Source organism: Oncorhynchus keta, chromosome 28, assembly GCF_023373465.1.
Source record: "Oncorhynchus keta strain PuntledgeMale-10-30-2019 chromosome 28, Oket_V2, whole genome shotgun sequence".
Lineage (NCBI taxonomy): Eukaryota > Metazoa > Chordata > Actinopteri > Salmoniformes > Salmonidae > Oncorhynchus > Oncorhynchus keta.
Window position 1 is genome coordinate 6,112,693 of NC_068448.1, and position 24,042 is coordinate 6,136,734.

The following is a 24,042-nucleotide window of genomic DNA, read 5'->3' on the forward strand; positions in this document are numbered from 1 at the left end:
GAGAGAGAGAGACAGAGTGAGAGAGAGAGAGAGAGAGAGAGAGACAGAGAGAGAGAGAGAAACAGAGAGAGAGAGAGAGAGAGAGAGAGAGAGAGAGAGAGAGAGAGAGAGAGAGAGAGAGAGAGAGAGAGAGAGAGAGAGAGAGAGAGACAGAGAGAGAGAGAGAGAGAGAGAGAGAGAGAGAGAGAGAGAGAGAGAGAGAGAGAGAGAAACAGACAGAGAGAGAGAGAGAGAGAGAGAGAGAGAGAGAGAGAGAGAGAGAGAGAGAGAGAGAGAGAGAGAGAGAGAGACAGACAGACAGAGCGAGAGAGACAGAGAGAGAGAGACAAAGAGAGAGACAGAGAGAGACAGAGAGAGAGAGAGAGAAACAGACAGAGAGAGACAGAGAGAGAGAGAGAGAAAAGAGAGAGAGAGAGAGAGAGAGAGAGAGAGAGAGCGAGACAGAGATGACATAGACTATAAATAATAAACTTTATGAAACAGTATATCTGTTCACATCACTAACATGATGAATTGTGATATGATCTCATCTTATCTGGAATTGAAGACGAAATCAAGACTGAATATTCTATTGTTATTTTATGCTATTCAGGTCATATCAGTGAATAGGGTCTATGCTGACACATTGTACACAAAACGGACAATAAAGATTAACTATTATGATTGACAGTAAATGTTATCACGTAGTTAAAAGAAACACTTCGCTTCTTTGGTTCGGGCTTGGACTTTGAACGGGTGTACTGCAATAAATTAAACGTGTCGAAACGCCCAACTTGCTCAGGCTGGTCAGAATCACTTCCACCGTTCAATTGAAATAGTAACATCTGTAGTTCCCATTTAAAAAAGCAGCAATAATAAAAGAGAATAGAACCAAAAGGGGAAGTTGTGTAGATGTTCATGACTGTGTCCAGTCTCCACGTCCAATCTTACCTTATATCTCATGTCTCAGAGATGGGGTTGTTTTCATGAAACATATACACATACGCACGCGCACAAACATACGCATCGCACACACATACTGTACAGTTAATGAAGCATGACACTAGAAGGAGGATTGGAGTCGATACTCACGGCTGTGCGTTGACAGACTCTCCCCTTGCCAGGTAGTTATTTGGCACAATCCCCTTCGCCAAAACGCGCCCATTCCTGTCTATTTTACGCGCAGTCCACCAGTCTCCGGATCGACTGATGACGTTGAACAGATCTCCCTCTTGGAACGACAACTCATCTTTTTCTCGTGCCTCAAATCTCCACAAAGCCATGTAGATCGCGCTTTCCGTGGGCTGGGGCGCATCCCGACGCATCGAGTTCCTCGGGTTCCTCGTGAATGACCGCCTGCCATTATCCGAGATCTCTACACACTCGTCCTCGGCGACATCGTTCGAGATCCCCTCCACTGTGTGACTACATTCGGTGTTCTTCTTGTCGCCAAACAGCCTGACCCATAGCGTCTCCAGACAGGGGCAGGTTTTGCGTAGACAGTCCCCCATATGAGAGCGGTGTCCGGGCTTTTGACACGGCTAGACGCACAGCACCTGTTAGACGGGTAGTGGCTCAGTGCGCATGGAATCCTTGGAACTTGCCACACACGTTCAGTAAGAGAGCCTACTTTACGTCAGCGTTGGTTTTAAGTGCTTCAAATACACATCAAAACAACTTCCTTGTAAAATGGGCACCCCGCCTACACTACCACAATAGGTCCTGGATAGCCTATAGCTTTCTCTCTCTCTCTCTCTCTCTCTCTCTCTCTCTCTCTCTCTCTCTCTCTCTCTCTCTCTCTCTCTCTCTCTCTCTCTCTGTCTCTCTCTCTGTCTCTCTCTCTGTCTCTCTCTCCCCCTCTCTCTCTCTTTCTCTCTCTCTCTGTCTCTCTCTCCCCCTCCCTCTCTCTCTCTCTCTCTCTCTCTCTCTCTCTCTCTCTCTCTCTCTCTCTCTCTCTCTCACTCACTCACTCACAAATTGCCCTCAGAACAGCCTCAGTTCGTCGGGGGCATGGACTCTACAAGGTGTCGAAAGCATTCCACAGGGATGCTTGCCCATGTTGAGTCCATTGCTTTCCACAGTTGTGTCAAAATGGGTGGTGGACCATTCTTTATACACATGGGAACCTGGTGAGCATGGAAAAACCCAGCAGTGTTGCCGTTCTTGACACAAACCGGTGCACCTTGTCTTGCCCGTTCACCCTCTGAATGGCGCACATACACAATCCATGTCTCAATTGTTTCAAGGACTTAAATATCTATATTTTTTAACCCGTTTCCTCTCTCCTTCATCTACACTGATTGAAGTGGATTGAACAAGAAAAGAGAACAGTAAGGGGGATCATAGCTTTCACCTGGATTCACCTGGTCAGTCTACGTCATGGAGACACCTGGTCAGTCTATGTCATGGAGACACCTGGTCAGTCTATGTCATGGATTCACCTGGTCAGTCTATGTCATGGATTCACCTGGTCAGTCTATGTCATGGAGACACCTGGTCAGTCTATGTCATGGATTCACCTGGTCAGTCTATGTCATGGAGACACCTGGTCAGTCTATGTCATGGAGACACCTGGTCAGTCTATGTCATGGATTCACCTGGTCAGTCTATGTCATGGAGACACCTAGTCAGTCTATGTCATGGAGACACCTAGTCAGTCTATGTCATGGAGACACCTAGTCAGTCTATGTCATGGATTCACCTGGTCAGTCTATGTCATGGATTCACCTGGTCAGTCTATGTCATGGAGACACCTGGTCAGTCTATGTCATGGATTCACCTGGTCAGTCTATGTCATGGATTCACCTGGTCAGTCTATGTCATGGATTCACCTGGTCAGTCTATGTCATGGATTCACCTGGTCAGTCTATGTCATGGATTCACCTGGTCAGTCTATGTCATGGATTCACCTGGTCAGTCTATGTCATGGATTCACCTGGTCAGTCTATGTCATGGATTCACCTGGTCAGTCTATGTCATGGAGACACCTAGTCAGTCTATGTCATGGATTCACCTGGTCAGTCTATGTCATGGATTCACCTGGTCAGTCTATGTCATGGATTCACCTGGTCAGTCTATGTCATGGATTCACCTGGTCAGTCTATGTCATGGATTCACCTGGTCAGTCTATGTCATGGAGACACCTGGTCAGTCTATGTCATGGATTCACCTGGTCATGTCAGATTCACCTGGTCAGTCTATGTCATGGATTCACCTGGTCAGTCTATGTCATGGATTCACCTGGTCAGTCTATGTCATGGATTCACCTGGTCAGTCTATGTCATGGAGACACCTGGTCAGTCTATGTCATGGATTCACCTGGTCAGTCTATGTCATGGATTCACCTGGTCAGTCTATGTCATGGATTCACCTGGTCAGTCTATGTCATGGAGACACCTGGTCAGTCTATGTCATGGAGACACCTGGTCAGTCTATGTCATGGATTCACCTGGTCAGTCTATGTCATGGAGACACCTGGTCAGTCTATGTCATGGAGACACCTGGTCAGTCTATGTCATGGAGACACCTGGTCAGTCTATGTCATGGAGACACCTGGTCAGTCTATGTCAAGGAGACACCTGGTCAGTCTATGTCATGGATTCACCTGGTCAGTCTATGTCATGGAGACACCTGGTCAGTCTACGTCATGGAGACACCTGGTGTTCTTAATGTTTGTTTACTATTGTATCATACTTGTTGTGTCTATTCAGTAAGTATGATGCTATAGGATCATAGCTACTTCTTGCTAAATATGTTCATGGTTACAGTTGTCAGGAAGTGATTAGATTAGATTATAATTGCTCATAATCTCGTGAACAGTGATGCTGTAAAATCTCTCTGACGGGAAATGAGCTGTTTTGACCCTTTTGCTGGGAACTCTGTCCTCACAAAACTACGTTCCGTCACTGCCCCTGTGTGTTTTCCCGTCAAGAGGATCATACCAGCATCGTAAAACACTTATCGTTATCTTAAAGGGACGTTTAAATTCCTTCATTTACCCGTTGATTCTTGATTAATATAATTTTTTTTAAATGCCTCATGAGCTCAGTTTAACTGTCGTACCCCATCAGAACTCAGCATATAAACTTGTTTTATTTAATCCAATGTTTGTAAACTATGTCATTGTAAAAACCACTCCAAAACAGTGTTAAAAAACTATCATGTTGATATCATGCATGGTCAGTCCTTGCTTTCCGTAGATCTGTCTATGACTTTGAATGTGGTCACATTTCTCCAGACCATTGTTCACCAAAACAGAGGCGGGGTACCCACTTTGTTTTTGTGTGTTTTAAAAAAAAAACTGTAGAACTATATGAGGATTTTTATAATGTAGAAATCCATTTCCTGTCATCATAAGAAGTTTTATCAACATTTACTACTCGTAGGTTCATTGTCCCACATGACACTAGGTCACATAAAGACACGAGCTCTTACAGGTCAGACAAGAGCTCTTACAGGTCAGACAAGAGCTCTTACAGGTCAGACAAGAGCTCTTACAGGTCAGACAAGAGCTCTTAAAGGTCAGACAAGAGCTCTTACAGGTCAGACAAGAGCTCTTACAGGTCAGACAAGAGCTCTTTAAGGTTCTGAAAAAAACTAAAAACACTTGCCCATCAGACAAGTCAGGAATATTTGCTAGTTGACAAAGAAGATTATAATCACTTGCCTGAAAATGTAAAGTAGCTATTTTCACCTACACACAAGGAAGGAACCAGTAACACCACAAACACACTACTAGAAATATTAGCATTTGGGTTGCTATAATAATCAAGTTATCACCCGTCCTATAGGGCAACCACAGAGCAGGTTTAACTTGTGCGACTGCTCAAGTCACTTGTTGGACAACCCTTTAAAACCTCTTTAGGATCAGACACTTAAAAAAAAAAAATGAAGAATTGGCCAAAATGACATACCCGAATCTTGTTTCTACAGTCTACGGTTGTGTTTATACAGTCTATGGTTGTGTTTCTACAGTCTACGGTTTTGTTTCTACAGTCTGTGGTTGTGTTTCTACAGTCTACGGTTGTGTTTCTACAGTCGATGGTTGTGTTTCTACAGTCTACGGTTGTGTTTATACAGTCTATGGTTGTGTTTCTACAGTCTACGGTTTTGTTTCTACAGTCTGTGGTTGTGTTTCTACAGTCTACGGTTGTGTTTCTACAGTCGATGGTTGTGTTTCTACAGTCTACGGTTGTGTTTCTACATTCTATGGTTGTGTTTCTACAGTCTATAGTTTTGTTTCTACAGTCTATGGTTGTGTTTCTACAGTCTATTGTTGTGTTTCTACAGTCTATGGTTGTGTTTCTACAGTCTATGGTTGTGTTTCTACAGTCTACGGGTGTGTTTCTACAGTCTATTGTGTTTCTACAGTCTACGTTTGTGTTTCTACAGTCTACCGGTGTGTTTCTACAGTCTATTGTTGTGTTTCTACAGTCTATGGTTGTGTTTCTACAGTCTATTGTGTTTCTACAGTCTACGGTTGTGTTTCTACAGTCTACGGTTGTGTTTCTACAGTCTATGGTTGTGTTTCTACAGTCTATGTTTGTGTTTCTGCAGTCTATGTTTGTGTTTCTACAGTCTATGGTTGTGTTTCTACAGTCTACGGGTGTGTTTCTACAGTCTATGGTTGTGTTTCTACAGTCTACGGTTGGGTTTCTACAGTCTATGGTTGTGTTTCTACAGTCTACGGTTGTGTTTCTACAGTCTATGGTTGTGTTTATACAGTCTACGGTTGGGTTTCTACAGTCTATGGTTGTGTTTCTACAGTCTACGGTTGTGTTTATACAGTCTATGGTTGCGTTTCTACAGTCTATGGTTGTGGTTCTACAGGCTCACAGATGGCAGTCAGGGCTTGTGGAAGTGAGAGCATGAATGGAGATTTTACAATTCCTTCTTTCTCGGCTGTGTGTGTGTGTGTGTGTGTGTGTGTGTATGTTTGTGTCTCTGTGTGTTTTAGCACCTGTGCGTGTGTGTGTGTGTGTGTGTGTGCGTGTGCGTGTGCGTGTGTGTGTGTGTGTGTGTGTGTGTGTGTGTGTGTGTGTTTCACACTCCAGCTCGGTAGGTGGCGGTAATACACCACATGTGTTAGTTTACAAACCGCCAATCAAAACGAAAGAAGAACATCGACCCGGAAGTGATTAGGACATGGTTCGTTACCTTTCTATGAAGCCACCTGCTAAAATGTCTAAACCAACGTCTCTATTTGTAATCTTCTTTTCTTTATTTGTCATGAGTGAAGCTGTCTTCGAAGATCAAGTTGGCAAATTTGATTGGTATGTAGCTGTTCATTGAGAATACCCATTGATGCCGCTATGCAGTTAGCTAAGCTAGTGCTATGTGCTAACCATTGACAGAGTCCAATATCATAGATCGTGGCGAAAAGACAGTAAGTAAGCCTCTGGGGTGTCGGGTTCAGTCAATAGGTATCCTTGTCATGTCTGCACCTGTATTGACAGTCACTTGTTGGAATAGCTCATGAATGTAAATATCTTATTGGATCGCTTCCTCTTTATTGTGGGTTAAGAATCCATGTGGGAAGAAGATCCATGTCCCATCTGCTCCTTGTGACAGGTGTCTTTGCCACAGATATGACTCAGAGTCTCAAAACGCAGCATTTAATGAAGAAGACAAATATACATTGTTGATTGATTAGCTAAAGTACAAAAATATCTAGCTATATTTTCTTATTAAATATTCTCTTATTTCCAGGAGACAACAGTATGTGGGGAAGATAATCTTTGCCCATTTCGACTCGCAGCATTCGCAGTCGTCTAAAACGCTGTTTGTCGCTACCGACAAGAATATCTTTGCGTCTTTCAACTCCAGGACTGGAGATCTCTGTGAGTATTTTGTCATTCATATTACAATACAAAATATGTTTATAGCTTTTCTCTTTTAGTCTGAAATCTGTTGTTGAATATCTTCCGTAGAGTTCATTATTTTTCATTCCAACTTCACAGTTTGGAGACATGTTGACAAGGCGGGACCAGAGGGAACCATAGATATACTTTTGCTGCATGGACAAGGTGACAATAGTCTTTTTTTTTTTTTTTAAGGTCACTGTAGACTGCCTAGCTACTTGGCTTAGCCAACATAACTGTGTTGTACAGAGTCAACTACATTGGCTTTATCTTTGCCTATGTTAATTGTAAGATTCTGCCTTCAGCGGGTATTTGAATGGCTGTTCTTTTACGTCTTCTGTAGATGCGCTGATGGTGGTTGGAGGTGGTCGTTTGCTCCGTTCCTGGGACACCAACATGGGCGGGTTGAACTGGGAGGCCGTGCTGGATACTGGCAGGTGCGTGTGGTTGTCCCTGTGTGCAGATGACCCGTTCTCCATTTTAACTGCGGGTTTTGTAACTGAGAGGCACTCCATAGAAATGGACAAGGATTTTAGATATTTTGACAGATGACTAACTGCTCATAATGTCTCTCTCTATTTCAGCTTCCAGGCTGCGTGTTTTGTGGCCGTACAGGACACAGTAAAGCATGTAGCGGTGCTTAAGAAAGCTGCCATCTCTCTCCACTACCTCACCAATGGACACCAGAAATGGGTGGAAAACCTGCCTGACAGGTAGGGTACAGTACGACACTGGTTCTCATACCTGGGTCCGAACAGTATCTGTTTTCTTTCAGACACTTAAGCTGATATAATGGAAACAATAAAAAATGGTCCCAAAAAGTGCAAGCCCATCTCCAGAATGTCCTAAACAAACGTACAAGGTATCTGAAAGATTTAAAATGCTCTTTTGAATCTAGGTCTTGAGCAATTAGGTGCTGAACTATGAAGTCTTTTTTTGGTTGTTGCCCACAGTGATACGGTCCAGTACCAGGCAGTGTACTCTGGGGGAGAAGAGGAGGTCTATGTGTTGGGGGTGGTTCCTAACTCTCACCTCACTATCATAGCCTACAGCCTAGAGGACGGAGAGATCATCAAGCAGGTAACTTGATCGAGAACTCCGTGACGTCTCCTCATCAAATGTCATGGTATAGAAAAGTGGTCATGGTATAGAACACTCCATAACTGTCACAGCTGTTTTGAGGTTGTCTGGGATCAGGGCTGTGTGTCTGTGTCTGAGATCAGGTCTGTGTGTCTGAGATCAGGTCTGTGTGTCTGAGATCAGGTCTGTGTGTCTGAGATCAGGTCTGTGTGTCTGAGATCAGGTCTGTGTGTCTGAGATCAGGGCTGTGTGTCTGAGATCAGGGCTGTGTGTCTGAGATCAGGGCTGTGTGTCTGAGATCAGGGCTGTGTGTCTGTGTCTGAGATCAGGGCTGTGTGTGTGTCTGGGATCAGGGCTGTGTGTCTGAGATCAGGGCTGTGTGTCTGAGATCAGGGCTGTGTGTCTGTGTCTGAGATCAGGGCTGTGTGTCTGAGATCAGGGCTGTGTGTCTGAGATCAGGGCTGTGTGTGTGTCTGAGATCAGGGCTGTGTGTCTGAGATCAGGGCTGTGTGTCTGTGTCTGAGATCAGGTCTGTGTGTCTGAGATCAGGTCTGTGTGTCTGAGATCAGGGCTGTGTGTCTGAGATCAGGGCTGTGTGTCTGAGATCAGGGCTGTGTGTCTGAGATCAGGGCTGTGTGTCTGAGATCAGGGCTGTGTGTCTGAGATCAGGGCTGTGTGTCTGAGATCAGGGCTGTGTCTGAGATCAGGGCTGTGTGTCTGAGATCAGGGCTGTGTGTCTGAGATCAGGGCTGTGTGTGTGTCTGGGATCAGGGCTGTGTGTGTGTCAGTCCTCACCATGTGATTTATCATAGTAGCAGGCTGAATAATCAGACCCAAACGGAGAAGTGAAAGTGATCGAGTGAAATTTTGAAGCGACGTGGACAGAGAAATACAGCTTTTCTCTATCCAATCAGAGCATCAGGATCAACGTACAACCCCGCCCTTCTCTCTACAGACAAGCAAACTAGCCAGTTGAGTTATTTGGACCCCCCTCCATTTCTTTTTTTCAATAAACACATTTTTTTTGCAATAAAATGCAAATGAATTACTTAAAAATCATACAATGTGATCATACAATCATACAATACAATTCTGTCTCTCACAGTTGAAGTGTACCTATGATAAAAATTACAGACCTCTACATGCTTTGTAAGTAGGAAACACTGCCGATTTTGAAGGTTATCAAATACTTTTGTATATATATATAAGTATGTGGACACCCCTTCAAATTAGTGGATTAGGCTATTTCAGCCATATCCATTGCTGACAGGTATATAAAATCGAGCACACTGCCATGCAATCTCCATAGACAAACATTGGCAGTAGATTGGCCTTACTTAATGCCACCTTTCCAACAAGTCAGTTTGTCAAATGTCTGCCATGCGAGAGCTTCCTTGGTCGGCTGTAAGTGCTGTTGTTGTGCAATGGAAAAGTCCAGGAGCAACAACGGCTCAGCCTCGAAGTGGTAGGCCACATCAGCTCACAGAACGGGAACTCTGAAGTGCCTAACACTCCTACCGAGTTCCAAACTGCCTCTGGAAGAAACCTCGACACAAGAACTGTTTGTAGGGAGCTTCATGAAATGGGTTTCCATGGCCGAGCAGCCGCACACAATCCTCAGATCACTATGTGCAAAGCCAAGCGTCGGCTGGAGTGGTGTAAAGCTCGCCGCCATTGGACTCTGGAACAGTGGCAACGCGTTCTCTGGAGTGATGAATCACGCTTCACCATCTGGCAGTCCGACTGATGAATCTGGGTTTGGCGGATGCAAGGAGAACGCTACCTGACCCAATGCATATAGTGCCAACTAATGTTTTTCACATCACACTCTTCATATAAATAAATGTATTATATAGTTTACTGCAATTGTTTCGCGATTATGTATCTGGAGTGGGTTTGGTTGTTAAATCTCTGTAACCCGGTTCCCCAACATTAAACTCTAGTGTGAACCAAACCCAAAACAAAGATATTTGGCAAATTCTCTGCATTTAACTATTAAATACATCATTAACAATCATAACAAAGTATGTATTTCACCTTGTGACACTACACAAGAAATACAATATAAAGGAGTCTTCTGGTTAATTCCACAATATAACGGAGTGTTCTGGTTAATTCTACAATATAACGGAGTGTTCTGGTTAATTCTACAACATAGCGGAGTGTTCTGGTTAATTCTACAATATAACGGAGTGTTCTGGTTAATTCTACAATATAACGGAGTGTTCTGGTTAATTCTACAACATAGCGGAGTGTTCTGGTTAATTCTACAACATAGCGGAGTGTTCTGGTTAATTCTACAATATAACGGAGTGTTCTGGTTAATTCCACAATATAACGGAGTGTTCTGGTTAATTCTACAATATAACGGAGTGTTCTGGTTAATTCTACAATATAACGGAGTGTTCTGGTTAATTCCACAATATAACTGAGTGTTCTGGTTAATTCCACAATATAACGGAGTGTTCTGGTTAATTCTACAATACACACGTCATAGCTCTAACCCTGTTGGTTGTGATGTCTGTTATGGTTCTCAGAGGTCAGTTGAAGCCCCGTGGCTGTCCAGTGTTGAGTCCAGCTGTGTGGTGATTGGTCAAGGGGTGCTGATGTGTGTGGATCCCGCCACTCTCGCCCTCTACACCCTCCCGATACAGGCCGAGGAGGCGCCACAGTTCAACCAGATCCTACTGCAGGTAACTCCTGTTCAACCACGACTTGAAGCTCCGAAGTGTAAAGAAAGTCTTCATAGTCTCAGTTAGGTGGACACGCTGGTGTGTAAACAGGCTATATATTGTACCTTTTTCGATCCAGTCTCTGGACCTGGAGGTGTCCCCAGGCTTCCAGCCTGTCCTGGTGTCCAGCCAGCCCCACCCGGCCCGCTCCCCCATCTCAGAGTTCTTTCTCCAGCTCGGACCAGACCACCACGTCCTGCTGCAGCTCAATGCTGATGAATACACCATCGCCCCACTCAGAGACTTCCAGCCGGTACAGAATCACCATTCGTTCATTTTAATGAACTTTAATTTATCCCAGACGGGCAATTTATTATTTCTACTTATTTGTTTCCTGTACTACACTTCTCTCTGGATAGTGATTCTGCTAAATGGAATATATTATTTCCAAAGTTTTTAAACCTGAACAAGATTTTTTTTTTTACCTCAAATGTTGTTAGTTGGAGCTGAATGAGTTGTGTCACTAACTGGAGAAGGTCTATATTTCTAGGCGTTCTTGGTTTCATTTGCCACCACAGGGGAGAAGACTGTTGCTGCCGTCATGACTCCCAAAAACGAAACCGTGAGTCTTCAAAAAAAAAATTAAAAAAAATTCAACAACAGTAAAAAAAAAAAAAAAAGATGTCTCAGAATGACCTAAAAAAAATTGAAGTGTTGCATCATGCATAACCCATTTTAGATGTTTTTTTTTATTATTATTTTTTTTAAACTGCCTTTCTGTTCCCGCTCCAGGCTTGTGATATCAATCTGTTCAGCGCTGATTCAGGTCGTAGGTTGCTGGATACAACCGTCATCTTTCCCCTCGATCTTAACGGTGGGAAACCCTTCAAGGTCTGTATGAGGAGAACGAGTATAATAGAGTAGGGACTGGAGACCTTGGTGGGAGTGGAGTATAGAGTAGGGATTGGAAACTTTGGTGGGAGTGGAGTAGGGATTGGAAACTTTGGTGGGAGTGGAGTATAGAGTAGGGATTGGATTGAAACTTTGGTGGGAGTGGAGTATAGAGTAGGGATTGGAAACTTTGGTGGGAGTGGAGTAGGGATTGGAAACTTTGGTGGGAGTGGAGTATAGAGTAGGGATTGGAAACTTTGGTGGGAGTGGAGTATAGAGTAGGGATTGGAAACTTTGGTGGGAGTGGAGTAGGGATTGGAAACTTTGGTGGGAGTGGAGTAGGGATTGGAAACTTTGGTGGGAGTGGAGTATAGAGTAGGGATTGGAAACTTTGATGGGAGTGGAGTATAGAGTAGGGATTGGGAGTGGAGTATAGAGTAGGGATTGGGAGTGGAGTATAGAGTAGGGATTGGGAGTGGAGTATAGAGTAGGGATTGGGAGTGGAGTATAGAGTAGGGATTGGGAGTGGGTAGGGATTGGGAGTGGAGTATAGAGTAGGGATTGGAAGTGGGTATAGAGTAGGGATTGGAAGTGGGTATAGAGTAGGGATTGGGAGTGGAGTATAGAGTAGGGATTGGGAGTGGAGTAGGGATTGGGAGTGGGTATAGAGTAGGGATTGGAAGTGGAGTATAGAGTAGGGATTGGAAGTGGAGTATAGAGTAGGGATTGGAAGTGGAGTATAGAGTAGGGATTGGAAGTGGAGTATAGAGTAGGGTTGGAAGTGGAGTATAGAGTAGGGATTGGGAGTGGGATATAGAGTAGGGAGTGGAGTATAGAGTAGGGATTGGGAGTAGTGGGTATAGAGTAGGGATTGGGAGTGGAGTATAGAGTAGGGAGTGGAGTATAGAGTAGGGATTTGTATAGAGTAGGGAAGTGGAGTATAGAGTAGGGATTGGGAGTGGAGTATAGAGTAGGGATTGGGAGTGGAGTATAGAGTATAGAGTAGGGATTGGGAGTGGAGTATAGAGTAGGGATTGGGAGTGGAGTATAGAGTAGGGATTGGGAGTGGAGTATAGAGTAGGGATTGGGAGTGGGTATAGAGTAGGGATTGGGAGTGGAGTATAGAGTAGGGATTGGAAGTGGAGTATAGAGTAGGGATTGGGAGTGGAGTATAGGAGGGATTGGGAGTGGAGTATAGAGTAGGGATTGGGAGTGGAGTATAGAGTAGGGATTGGGAGTGGAGTATAGAGTAGGGATTGGGAGTGGAGTATAGAGTAGGGATTGGGAGTGGAGTATAGAGTAGGGATTGGGAGTGGAGTATAGAGTAGGGATTGGGAGTGGAGTAGGGATTGGAAGTGGAGTATAGAGTAGGGATTGGAAGTGGAGTATAGAGTAGGGATTGGAAGTGGAGTATAGAGTAGGGATTGGGAGTGGAGTAGGGATTGGGAGTGGAGTATAGAGTAGGGATTGGGAGTGGAGTATAGAGTAGGGATTGGGAGTGGAGTATAGAGTAGGGATTGGGAGTGGAGTATAGAGTAGGGATTGGGAGTGGAGTATAGAGTAGGGATTGGGAGTGGAGTATAGAGTAGGGATTGGAAGTGGAGTATAGAGTAGGGATTGGAAGTGGAGTATAGAGTAGGGATTGGGAGTGGAGTATAGAGTAGGGATTGGAAGTGGAGTATAGAGTAGGGATTGGAAGTGGAGTATAGAGTAGGGATTGGGAGTGGAGTATAGAGTAGGGATTGGGAGTGGAGTATAGAGTAGGGATTGGGAGTGGAGTATAGAGTAGGGATTGGGAGTGGAGTATAGAGTAGGGATTGGGAGTGGAGTATAGAGTAGGGATTGGAAGTGGAGTATAGAGTAGGGATTGGGAGTGGAGTATAGAGTAGGGATTGGGAGTGGAGTATAGAGTAGGGATTGGGAGTGGAGTATAGAGTAGGGATTGGGAGTGGAGTATAGAGTAGGGATTGGGAGTGGAGTATAGAGTAGGGATTGGGAGTGGAGTATAGAGTAGGGATTGGGAGTGGAGTATAGAGTAGGGATTGGGAGTGGAGTATAGAGTAGGGATTGGGAGTGGAGTATAGAGTAGGGATTGGGAGTGGAGTATAGAGTAGGGATTGGAGTATAGAGTAGGGAGTGGAAGTGGAGTATAGAGTATAGGTAGGGAGTGGAGTATAGAGTAGGGATTGGAAGTGGAGTATAGAGTATAGAGTAGGGATTGGGAGTGGAGTATAGAGTAGGGATTGGGAGGAGTATAGAGTATAGAGTAGGGATTGGGAGTGGTATAGAGTATAGAGTAGGGATTGGGAGTGGAGTATAGAGTATAGAGTAGGGATTGGGAGTGGAGTATAGAGTATAGAGTAGGGATTGGGAGTGGAGTATAGAGTATAGAGTAGGGATTGGGAGTGGAGTATAGAGTAGGGATTGGAAGTGGAGTATAGAGTATAGAGTAGGGAGTGGAGTATAGAGTATAGAGTAGGGAGTGGAGTATAGAGTAGGGATTGGAAGTGGAGTATAGAGTATAGAGTAGGGATTGGGAGTGGAGTATAGAGTAGGGATTGGGAGTGGAGTATAGAGTATAGAGTAGGGATTGGGAGTGGAGTATAGAGTATAGAGTAGGGATTGGGAGTGGAGTATAGAGTAGGGATTGGGAGTGGAGTATAGAGTAGGGATTGGGAGTGGAGTATAGAGTAGGGATTGGGAGTGGAGTATAGAGTATAGAGTAGGGATTGGGAGTGGAGTATAGAGTATAGAGTATAGAGTAGGGATTGGGAGTGGGTATAGAGTAGGGATTGGGAGTGGAGTATAGAGTAGGGATTGGAAGTGGAGTATAGAGTAGGGATTGGGAGTGGAGTATAGAGTAGGGATTGGAAGTGGAGTATAGAGTAGGGATTGGGAGTGGAGTATAGAGTAGGGATTGGGAGTGGAGTATAGAGTATAGAGTAGGGATTGGGAGTGGAGTATAGAGTATAGAGTAGGGATTGGGAGTGGAGTATAGAGTAGGGATTGGGAGTGGAGTATAGAGTAGGGATTGGGAGTGGAGTATAGAGTATAGAGTAGGGATTGGGAGTGGAGTATAGAGTAGGGATTGGAAGTGGAGTATAGAGTATAGAGTAGGGATTGGAAGTGGAGTATAGAGTATAGAGTAGGGATTGGGAGTGGAGTATAGAGTAGGGATTGGGAGTGGAGTATAGAGTAGGGATTGGGAGTGGAGTATAGAGTAGGGATTGGGAGTGGAGTATAGAGTAGGGATTGGAAGTGGAGTATAGAGTAGGGATTGGAAGTGGGTATAGAGTAGGGATTGGGAGTGGAGTATAGAGTAGGGATTGGGAGTGGAGTATAGAGTAGGGATTGGAAGTGGAGTATAGAGTAGGGATTGGAAGTGGAGTATAGAGTAGGGATTGGGAGTGGGTATAGAGTAGGGATTGGGAGTGGAGTATAGAGTAGGGATTGGAAGTGGAGTATAGAGTAGGGATTGGGAGTGGAGTATAGAGTAGGGATTGGGAGTGGAGTATAGAGTAGGGATTGGGAGTGGAGTATAGAGTAGGGATTGGGAGTGGAGTATAGAGTAGGGATTGGGAGTGGAGTATAGAGTAGGGATTGGGAGTGGAGTATAGAGTAGGGATTGGAAGTGTATAGAGTAGGGATTGGAAGTGGAGTATAGAGTAGGGATTGGGAGTGGAGTATAGAGTAGGGATTGGGAGTGGAGTATAGAGTAGGGATTGGGAGTGGAGTATAGAGTAGGGATTGGGAGTGGAGTATAGAGTAGGGATTGGGAGTGGAGTATAGAGTAGGGATTGGAAGTGGAGTATAGAGTAGGGATTGGGAGTGGAGTATAGAGTAGGGATTGGAAGTGGAGTATAGAGTAGGGATTGGGAGTGGAGTATAGAGTAGGGATTGGGAGTGGAGTATAGAGTAGGGATTGGGAGTGGAGTATAGAGTAGGGATTGGAAGTGGAGTATAGAGTAGGGATTGGGAGTGGAGTATAGAGTAGGGATTGGGAGTGGAGTATAGAGTAGGGAGTGGGAGTGGAGTATAGAGTAGGGATTGGAAGTGGAGTATAGAGTATAGAGTAGGGAGTGGAGTATAGAGTATAGAGTAGGGAGTGGAGTATAGAGTAGGGATTGGAAGTGGAGTATAGAGTATAGAGTAGGGATTGGGAGTGGAGTATAGAGTAGGGATTGGGAGTGGAGTATAGAGTAGGGATTGGGAGTGGAGTATAGAGTATAGAGTAGGGATTGGGAGTGGAGTATAGAGTATAGAGTAGGGATTGGGAGTGGAGTATAGAGTATAGAGTAGGGATTGGGAGTGGAGTATAGAGTAGGGATTGGGAGTGGAGTATAGAGTATAGAGTAGGGATTGGGAGTGGAGTATAGAGTATAGAGTAGGGATTGGGAGTGGAGTATAGAGTATAGAGTAGGGATTGGGAGTGGAGTATAGAGTATAGAGTAGGGATTGGGAGTGGAGTATAGAGTAGGGATTGGGAGTGGAGTATAGAGTATAGAGTAGGGATTGGGAGTGGAGTATAGAGTAGGGATTGGGAGTGGAGTATAGAGTATAGAGTAGGGATTGGGAGTGGAGTATAGAGTAGGGATTGGGAGTGGAGTATAGAGTATAGAGTAGGGATTGGGAGTGGAGTATAGAGTATAGAGTATAGAGTAGGGATTGGGAGTGGAGTATAGAGTAGGGATTGGGAGTGGAGTATAGAGTATAGAGTAGGGATTGGGAGTGGAGTATAGAGTAGGGATTGGGAGTGGAGTATAGAGTAGGGATTGGGAGTGGAGTATAGAGTATAGAGTAGGGATTGGGAGTGGAGTATAGAGTATAGAGTAGGGATTGGGAGTGGAGTATAGAGTAGGGATTGGGAGTGGAGTATAGAGTAGGGATTGGGAGTGGAGTATAGAGTATAGAGTAGGGATTGGGAGTGGAGTATAGAGTAGGGATTGGGAGTGGAGTATAGAGTAGGGATTGGGAGTGGAGTATGGAGTAGGGATTGGAAGTGGAGTATAGAGTAGGGATTGGGAGTGGAGTATAGAGTAGGGATTGGGAGTGGAGTATAGAGTAGGGATTGGAAGTGAGTATAGAGTAGGGATTGGGAGTGGAGTATAGAGTAGGGATTGGGAGTGAGTATAGAGTAGGGATTGGGAGTGGAGTATAGAGTAGGGATTGGGAGTGGAGTATAGAGTAGGGATTGGAAGTGGAGTATAGAGTAGGGATTGGAAGTGGAGTATAGAGTAGGGATTGGGAGTGGAGTATAGAGTAGGGATTGGAAGTGGAGTATAGAGTAGGGATTGGGAGTGGAGTATAGAGTAGGGATTGGGAGTGGAGTATAGAGTAGGGATTGGGAGTGGAGTATAGAGTAGGGATTGGGAGGAGTATAGAGTAGGGATTGGAAGTGGAGTATAGAGTAGGGATTGGGAGTGGAGTATAGAGTAGGGATTGGAAGTGGAGTATAGAGTAGGGATTGGAAGTGGAGTATAGAGTAGGGATTGGAAGTGGAGTATAGAGTAGGGATTGGAGTATAGAGTAGGGAGTGGAAGTGGAGTATAGAGTATAGAGTAGGGAGTGGAGTATAGAGTAGGGATTGGAAGTGGAGTATAGAGTATAGAGTAGGGATTGGGAGTGGAGTATAGAGTAGGGATTGGGAGTGGAGTATAGAGTATAGAGTAGGGATTGGGAGTGGAGTATAGAGTATAGAGTAGGGATTGGGAGTGGAGTATAGAGTATAGAGTAGGGATTGGGAGTGGAGTATAGAGTAGGGATTGGGAGTGGAGTATAGAGTAGGGATTGGGAGTGGAGTATAGAGTAGGGATTGGGAGTGGAGTATAGAGTATAGAGTAGGGATTGGGAGTAGAGTATAGAGTAGGGATTGGGAGTGGAGTATAGAGTATAGAGTAGGGATTGGGAGTGGAGTATAGAGTAGGGATTGGGAGTGGAGTATAGAGTATAGAGTAGGGATTGGGAGTGGAGTATAGAGTATAGAGTAGGGATTGGGAGTGGAGTATAGAGTATAGAGTAGGGATTGGGAGTGGAGTATAGAGTAGGGATTGGGAGTGGAGTATAGAGTATAGAGTAGGGATTGGGAGTGGAGTATAGAGTATAGAGTAGGGATTGGGAGTGGAGTATAGAGTAGGGATTGGGAGTGGAGTATAGAGTATAGAGTAGGGATTGGGAGTGGAGTATAGAGTAGGGATTGGAAGTGGAGTATAGAGTAGGGATTGGGAGTGGAGTATAGAGTAGGGATTGGGAGTGGAGTATAGAGTATAGAGTAGGGATTGGGAGTGGAGTATAGAGTATAGAGTAGGGATTGGGAGTGGAGTATAGAGTAGGGATTGGGAGTGGAGTATAGAGTATAGAGTAGGGATTGGGAGTGGAGTATAGAGTAGGGATTGGAAGTGGAGTATAGAGTATAGAGTAGGGATTGGAAGTGGAGTATAGAGTATAGAGTAGGGATTGGAAGTGGAGTATAGAGTAGGGATTGGGAGTGGAGTATAGAGTAGGGATTGGAAGTGGAGTATAGAGTAGGGATTGGGAGTGGAGTATAGAGTAGGGATTGGGAGTGGAGTATAGAGTAGGGATTGGGAGTGGAGTATAGAGTAGGGATTGGGAGTGGAGTATAGAGTAGGGATTGGGAGTGGAGTATAGAGTATAGAGTAGGGATTGGGAGTGGAGTATAGAGTATAGAGTAGGGATTGGGAGTGGAGTATAGAGTAGGGATTGGAAACTTTGGTGTGAGTGGAGGCCAACAAAAAAATCAGAACTCGTACCCACATCCGTACTTCCAACTTTCAAGCTAAACATTTTCGCGGCAACCCCTCTTGACAGCGGAGATTTTAGTGGTTAATTTTAGTTGGTTCTGTTTTTTTGGGGGGGGGTCTTTGGGAATTTATCCGCGGGCTGCTATTGATTATAGAGCTGGGATGGGCAAATGGATTGCCATGCGACCCACGGCCCACTTAAAAAATTTTTTTTTAAGGCCTTCTGATCAATTTACTCAGTCGGGGTCTCAACTTACTGTTGCTAGGTAGAATAGTAGATAGAGTACACAAGGTGCAATTTCAACATGTGGTTGTGCATCAGCAGTTTTTCTCTTATCTCAGTCAATTAGCCCAATTAACCTGATATTATCAGCATGTTTTGGGGGGATTGCCAATCAGCTATCTAAACTTGTAATCATGGTCGACTCACCAGCCGGGGGCGCCCCTATTGATTTTGTTACTCAGTCTCACTCAGACATCATATTTAAAAGATGCCAATACTTCTCTCTGCCTCATGGTAAAATGAATAGAATTGCACAAAAATGTCCTCTAAAACATTCAAAATGCCTCTCTTGGCTGTCAAGACGGGGGGGATGGGGGGTGGGGGGTATACGGATGTGGGTACGCAGACCCACGAGCCACTGCGGCTCCTCGTGATGAGTTCAGATTTTTTTTGCCGCCCCCGACCCTCATCAATGTTGACCAAGTCCCTGGTACAGAGTAGTCTGGCATGAGCCCCACCGAGACAACCCATCACCTGTTGGAATATACCTGTGTAGAGGTGATAGAGGGAAATCAATCAGTCAGATGGGTGTGTTGTTTTTGTTCAAGAAGCCGGGTGTTTAAATGAGGTCCGTAACAGTCGGACGTGTTCCCTCCCCAGCTGTACGTTCATGCCTTCCTGAAGAAGGACGACTCTGTGGGCTACAGGGTCCTCGTGCAGACACAGGACCATGCTCTCACCTTCATACAGCAGCCAGGTACACACACACACACACACACACACACACACACACACACACACACACACACACACACACACACACACACACACAGGTACACACACACACACTAGTACACACTGGTACACACACACACACACACACACACTGGTACACACATACACACACACACTGGTACACACACACACACACACTGGTACACACACACTGGTACACACACTAGACGAGGCTTCTAACCAACCCCTGTGATTCCAGGACGTGTGGTATGGACCAGAGAGGAGGCCCTTGCTGATGTTGTTACCATGGAGATGGTGGACCTGCCACTCACTGGGACCCAGGCGGAGCTGGAGGGGGAGTTTGGCAAGAAAGCTGGTAAAGAACATCAAAGAAATCCTGACTAACATTAATAATTTAATCGTCTTAAAAACAAGCATAGCAACCGTACATAAATAAAATGACGAGGATGAAACACACAAAAAAAGGAGTTGTCTCTAAACAATACTATCAATGCCTAGTCATTCCCTAAAGATCTATGTTTTATTTTAACATTTTTAAAAATATATATATTTTTTTAATTCTAAGTATTTCACTTTTAATGTGTTTTATCTCTTTGTGGAAGTCTATATATATATATATATTTTTGTTGCCTGTATTTGTTGTCAACAACTGATAGCGTACAAGGTTAAATGACCATGTCTAAATGAATACTCCTGAATGTGTGGTTACCCTCCGTCGGCTTCATGCCCCCCTCTCTCTCTTTGGTTTTCTCACTGCTGCTCTTGGATCCAGCCATTCAAGGTAACGCTGCGAGCTTTCGCTTGTGTTTGAAGGTGTTGTGTTGTAGGATCAGTAGCGAAAGTAGCTCCTTCTATAAAAAGTTTAGTTGCTTTGCCGTTTCTTGTAATCTGGCATTTTGTTTTGTGTTTCGTCGTAGATGAGTTTGTGCTCGTCAGTGGGGGGTGGGTGGTGTTATTTTATTGTCCCTGTAGATAGAATCCAGCCTGCTGTCGTGAAACACATCACTTTCTAACAGACAATGAATTTGAATGTAATGGATTAAGATGTGACTGGAACTGTAGATGCATAACATGTTAAGTGTCTGCCCCCCCCATACAGACGGGTTATTCCCCATGGTGCTGAAGCGTCTGTCATCCCAGGTGATTCTGCTCCAGGCCTGGCTGGCCCACCTGTGGAAGCTGTTCTACGAAGCCCGTAAACCCCACGGCCAGGTTAAGAACGAGGTCACCATAGAAACGTTGTCCAGGGATGAGTTCAACCTGCAGAAGATGATGGTTATGGTCACGGCCTCTGGGAAGGTAAGACGAGGGGGTCACGGCCTCGGGGAAGGTAATACGAAGGGGGTCACGGCCTCGGGGAAGGTAAGACGAAGGGGGGTCACGGCCTCGGAAGGTAAGGGGAGGGGAGGGTCACGGCCTCGGAAGATGAGACGAGGGGGGTCACGGCCTCGGAAGATGAGACGAAGGGGGGTCATGGCGTCGGGGAAGGTGAGCCAGAGAGAGCGAGTGTGTGTGTATGTGTGTGTGTGTATATGTGTGTGTGTGTGTGTGTGTGTGTGTGTGTGTAGTTGGCAGAAGGTGAGAAACTACCTGGTTAAAAACATTTTAGATGGGATCTACTGTCTGTTGACCTCAGCACCAACATTGGGCTGGATGGGATCTACTGTCTGTTGACCTCAGCACCAACATTGGGCTGGATGGGATCTACTGTCTGTTGACCACAGCACCAACATTGGGCTGGATGGGATCTACTGTCTGTTGACCTCAGCACCAACATTGGGCTGGATGGGATCTACTGTCTGTTGACCTCGGCACCAACATTGGGCTGGATGGGATCTACTGTCTGTTGACCTCGGCACCAACATTGGGCTGGATGGGATCTACTGTCTGTTGACCACAGCACCAACATTGGGCTGGATGGGATCTACTGTCTGTTGACCTCGGCACCAACATTGGGCTGGATGGGATCTACTGTCTGTTGACCTCGGCACCAACATTGGGCTGGATGGGATCTACTGTCTGTTGACCTCGGCACCAACATTGGGCTGGATGGGATCTACTGTCTGTTGACCTCGGCACCAACATTGGGCTGGATGGGATCTACTGTCTGTTGACCTCGGCACCAACATTGGGCTGGATGGGATATACTGTCTGTTGACCTCGGCACCAACATTGGGCTGGATGGGATCTACTGTCTGTTGACCACAGCACCAACATTGGGCTGGATGGGATTTACTGTCTGTTGACCTCAGCACCAACATTGGGCTGGATGGGATCTACTGTCTGTTGACCGCAGCACCAACATTGGGATGGATGGGATCTACTGTCTGTTGACCTCGGCACCAACATTGGGCTGGATGGGATCTACTGTCTGTCGACATCAGCACCAACATTGGGCTGGATGGGATCTACTGTCTGTTGACCACAGCACCAACATTGGGCTGGATGGGATCTACTGTCTGTCGACATCGGCACCAACATTGGGCTGGATGGGATCTACTGTCTGTCGACATCGGCACCAACATTGGGCTGGATGGGATCTACTGTCTGTTGACCACAGCACCAACATTGGGCTGGATGGGATCTACTGTCTGTCGACATCGTCACCAACATTGGGCTGGATGGGATCTACTGTCTGTTGACCTCTGCACCAACATTGGGCTGGATGGGATCTACTGTCTGTTGACCTCGGCACCAACATTGGGCTGGATGGGATCTACTGTCTGTCGACATCAGCACCAACATTGGGCTGGATGGGATCTACTGTCTGTTGACCTCGGCACCAACATTGGGCTGGATGGGATCTACTGTCTGTTGACCTCGGCACCAACATTGGGCGGGATGGGATCTACTGTCTGTTGACCTCGGCACCAACATTGGGCTGGATGGGATCTACTGTCTGTTGACCTCGGCACCAACATTGGTAGCACTTTACTATAGTCCTAATGAGGCTCATAAATGTTTAGACTTTTTGAAAACGTGTGTATGTATGTATTATTATACATTTGTTTTACTTGAGTACTCAAATGTAAAACAAAAAAACATAGTTAGAACACAAGGCCCACACTGGGAAAATGTGTGCGCATGTATCTAAATTGCCCCATATTTTATATATATATATATATATATATATATATATATATACAGTGCCTTGCGAAAGTATTCGGCCCCCTTGAACTTTGCGACCTTTTGTCACATTTCAGGCTTCAAACATAAAGATATAAAACTGTATTTTTTTGTTAAGAATCAACAACAAGTGGGACACAATCATGAAGTGGAACGACATTTATTGGATATTTCAAACTTTTTTAACAAATCAAAAACTGAAAAATTGGGCGTGCTAAATTATTAAAATATCCCAGAATTGTAACATATGCACAAAAAAAGCTTATTTCTCTAAAAAATGTTGCCAGAAAATTGAATGTTCATTTATCTACCATAAGCCGCCTCCGTTGTTTTTAGAGAATTTGTCAGTACGTCCAACCGGCCAAACAGCCGCAGACCCATGTGTGTGGGCGAGTTGTGAACAGAGTGCCCCGTGGTGGCGATGGGGTTATGGTATGGGCAGGTATAAGCTACGGACAACGAACACAATTGCATTTTCTCGATGGCAATTTGATTGCACAAAGATACCGTGGCAAGATCCCGAGGCCCGTTGTCATGCCATTCATCCACCGACATCACCTCATGTTTCAGCATGATAATGCACAGCCCTCTGTCACACGGATCTGTACACAATTCCTGGATCCGTTGTCTGCATACTCACCAGACATGTCACCCATTGAGCATGTTTGGGATGCTCTGGATTGACGTGTACTCCAGCAACTTCGTACAGCCATTGAAGAGTGGGATAACATGCCACAGGCCACAATCAACAGTCTGATCAACTCTATGTGAAGGAGATGTGACGTGCGTGCCTCCTTGGTGGCGCAGTGGTCTAAGGCACTGCATCGCAGTGCTAGCTGTGCCACCAGAGACTCTGGGTTCGAGCCCAGGCTCTGTCACAGCCGGCCGTGACCGGGAGGTCCATGGGGCGAAGCACAATTAGCCCAACGTCATCCAGGTTAGGGAGGGCTTTGCCGGCAGGGATATCCTTGTCTCATCGCACACTAGTGACTCCTGTGGCGGGCCGGGCGCATTGCACGCTGACCACGTCGCCAGGTGTACAGTGTTTCCTCCGACACATTGGTGCGGCTTCTGGGTTAAGCGGGCATTGCGTCAAGAAGAAGTGCATCTTGGTTGGGTTGTGTTTCGGAGGACGCACGGCTCTCGACCTTCGCCTCTCCCGAGTCCGTACGGGAGTTGCAGCGATGAGACAAGACTGTAACTACCAATTGGAAGCCACAGAATTGGTTGAGAAAAAAAGGGGTAAAGAACAGATGTGTCACGCTGCATGAGGCAAATGGGGATCACACCAGATACTGACTGGTTTTCTGATCCACACCAGATACTGACTGGTTTTCTGATCCACACCAGATACTGACTGGTTTTCTGATCCACACCAGATACTGACTGGTTTTCTGATCCACACCAGATACTGACTGGTTTTCTGATCCACACCAGATACTGACTGGTTTTCTGATCCACACCAGATACTGACTGGTTTTCTGATCCACACCAGATACTGACTGGTTTTCTGATCCACACCAGATACTGACTCGTTTTCTGATCCACACCAGATACTGACTGGTTTTCTGATCCACACCAGATACTGACTGGTTTTCTGATCCACACCAGATACTGACTGGTTTTCTGATCCACACCAGATACTGACTGGTTTTCTGATCCACACCAGATACTGACTGGTTTTCTGATCCACACCA

At 45.4% G+C, this 24,042-nt stretch overlaps 2 protein-coding genes and 1 long non-coding RNA gene across 4 annotated transcripts in view; 1 reads left to right on the top strand and 2 right to left on the bottom strand.

Moving 5' to 3' along the window:
* LOC118381636 (protein-tyrosine kinase 6-like) overlaps positions 1-1,704 on the bottom strand; it is a 38,994-nt gene extending 37,290 nt beyond the window's left edge. Inside the window, exon 1 of the mRNA XM_052484570.1 lies at positions 1,072-1,704. Within this exon, the coding sequence (XP_052340530.1) occupies positions 1,072-1,490 (419 nt within the window). The 5' untranslated portion in view covers positions 1,491-1,704. The remainder of the gene's footprint in view (positions 1-1,071) is intronic.
* Positions 1,705-6,085: 4,381 nt separating this feature from the next.
* Positions 6,086-24,042, top strand: part of LOC118360644 (ER membrane protein complex subunit 1-like) — a 37,591-nt gene continuing 19,634 nt past the window's right edge. The window contains exons 1-13 of the mRNA XM_052484571.1: positions 6,086-6,251; positions 6,688-6,818; positions 6,939-7,004; positions 7,183-7,276; positions 7,424-7,552; positions 7,793-7,919; positions 10,457-10,612; positions 10,731-10,904; positions 11,142-11,213; positions 11,384-11,482; positions 19,124-19,220; positions 19,458-19,574; positions 20,319-20,518. Of these exons, the coding sequence (XP_052340531.1) occupies positions 6,124-6,251; positions 6,688-6,818; positions 6,939-7,004; positions 7,183-7,276; positions 7,424-7,552; positions 7,793-7,919; positions 10,457-10,612; positions 10,731-10,904; positions 11,142-11,213; positions 11,384-11,482; positions 19,124-19,220; positions 19,458-19,574; positions 20,319-20,518 (1,590 nt within the window). The 5' untranslated portion in view covers positions 6,086-6,123. The remainder of the gene's footprint in view (positions 6,252-6,687; positions 6,819-6,938; positions 7,005-7,182; positions 7,277-7,423; positions 7,553-7,792; positions 7,920-10,456; positions 10,613-10,730; positions 10,905-11,141; positions 11,214-11,383; positions 11,483-19,123; positions 19,221-19,457; positions 19,575-20,318; positions 20,519-24,042) is intronic.
* Positions 20,836-22,331, bottom strand: LOC127913130 (uncharacterized). Of its 2 annotated transcripts, XR_008084820.1 has the most exons (4): positions 22,083-22,331; positions 21,907-22,038; positions 21,159-21,334; positions 20,836-21,070 (listed from the first exon to the last, which is right to left on the bottom strand). It is a non-coding gene; the product is annotated as an uncharacterized LOC127913130 (long non-coding RNA). The 2 variants fall into 2 exon arrangements; XR_008084819.1 differs by lacking the exon at positions 20,836-21,070 and having other exon boundaries at positions 21,077-21,334.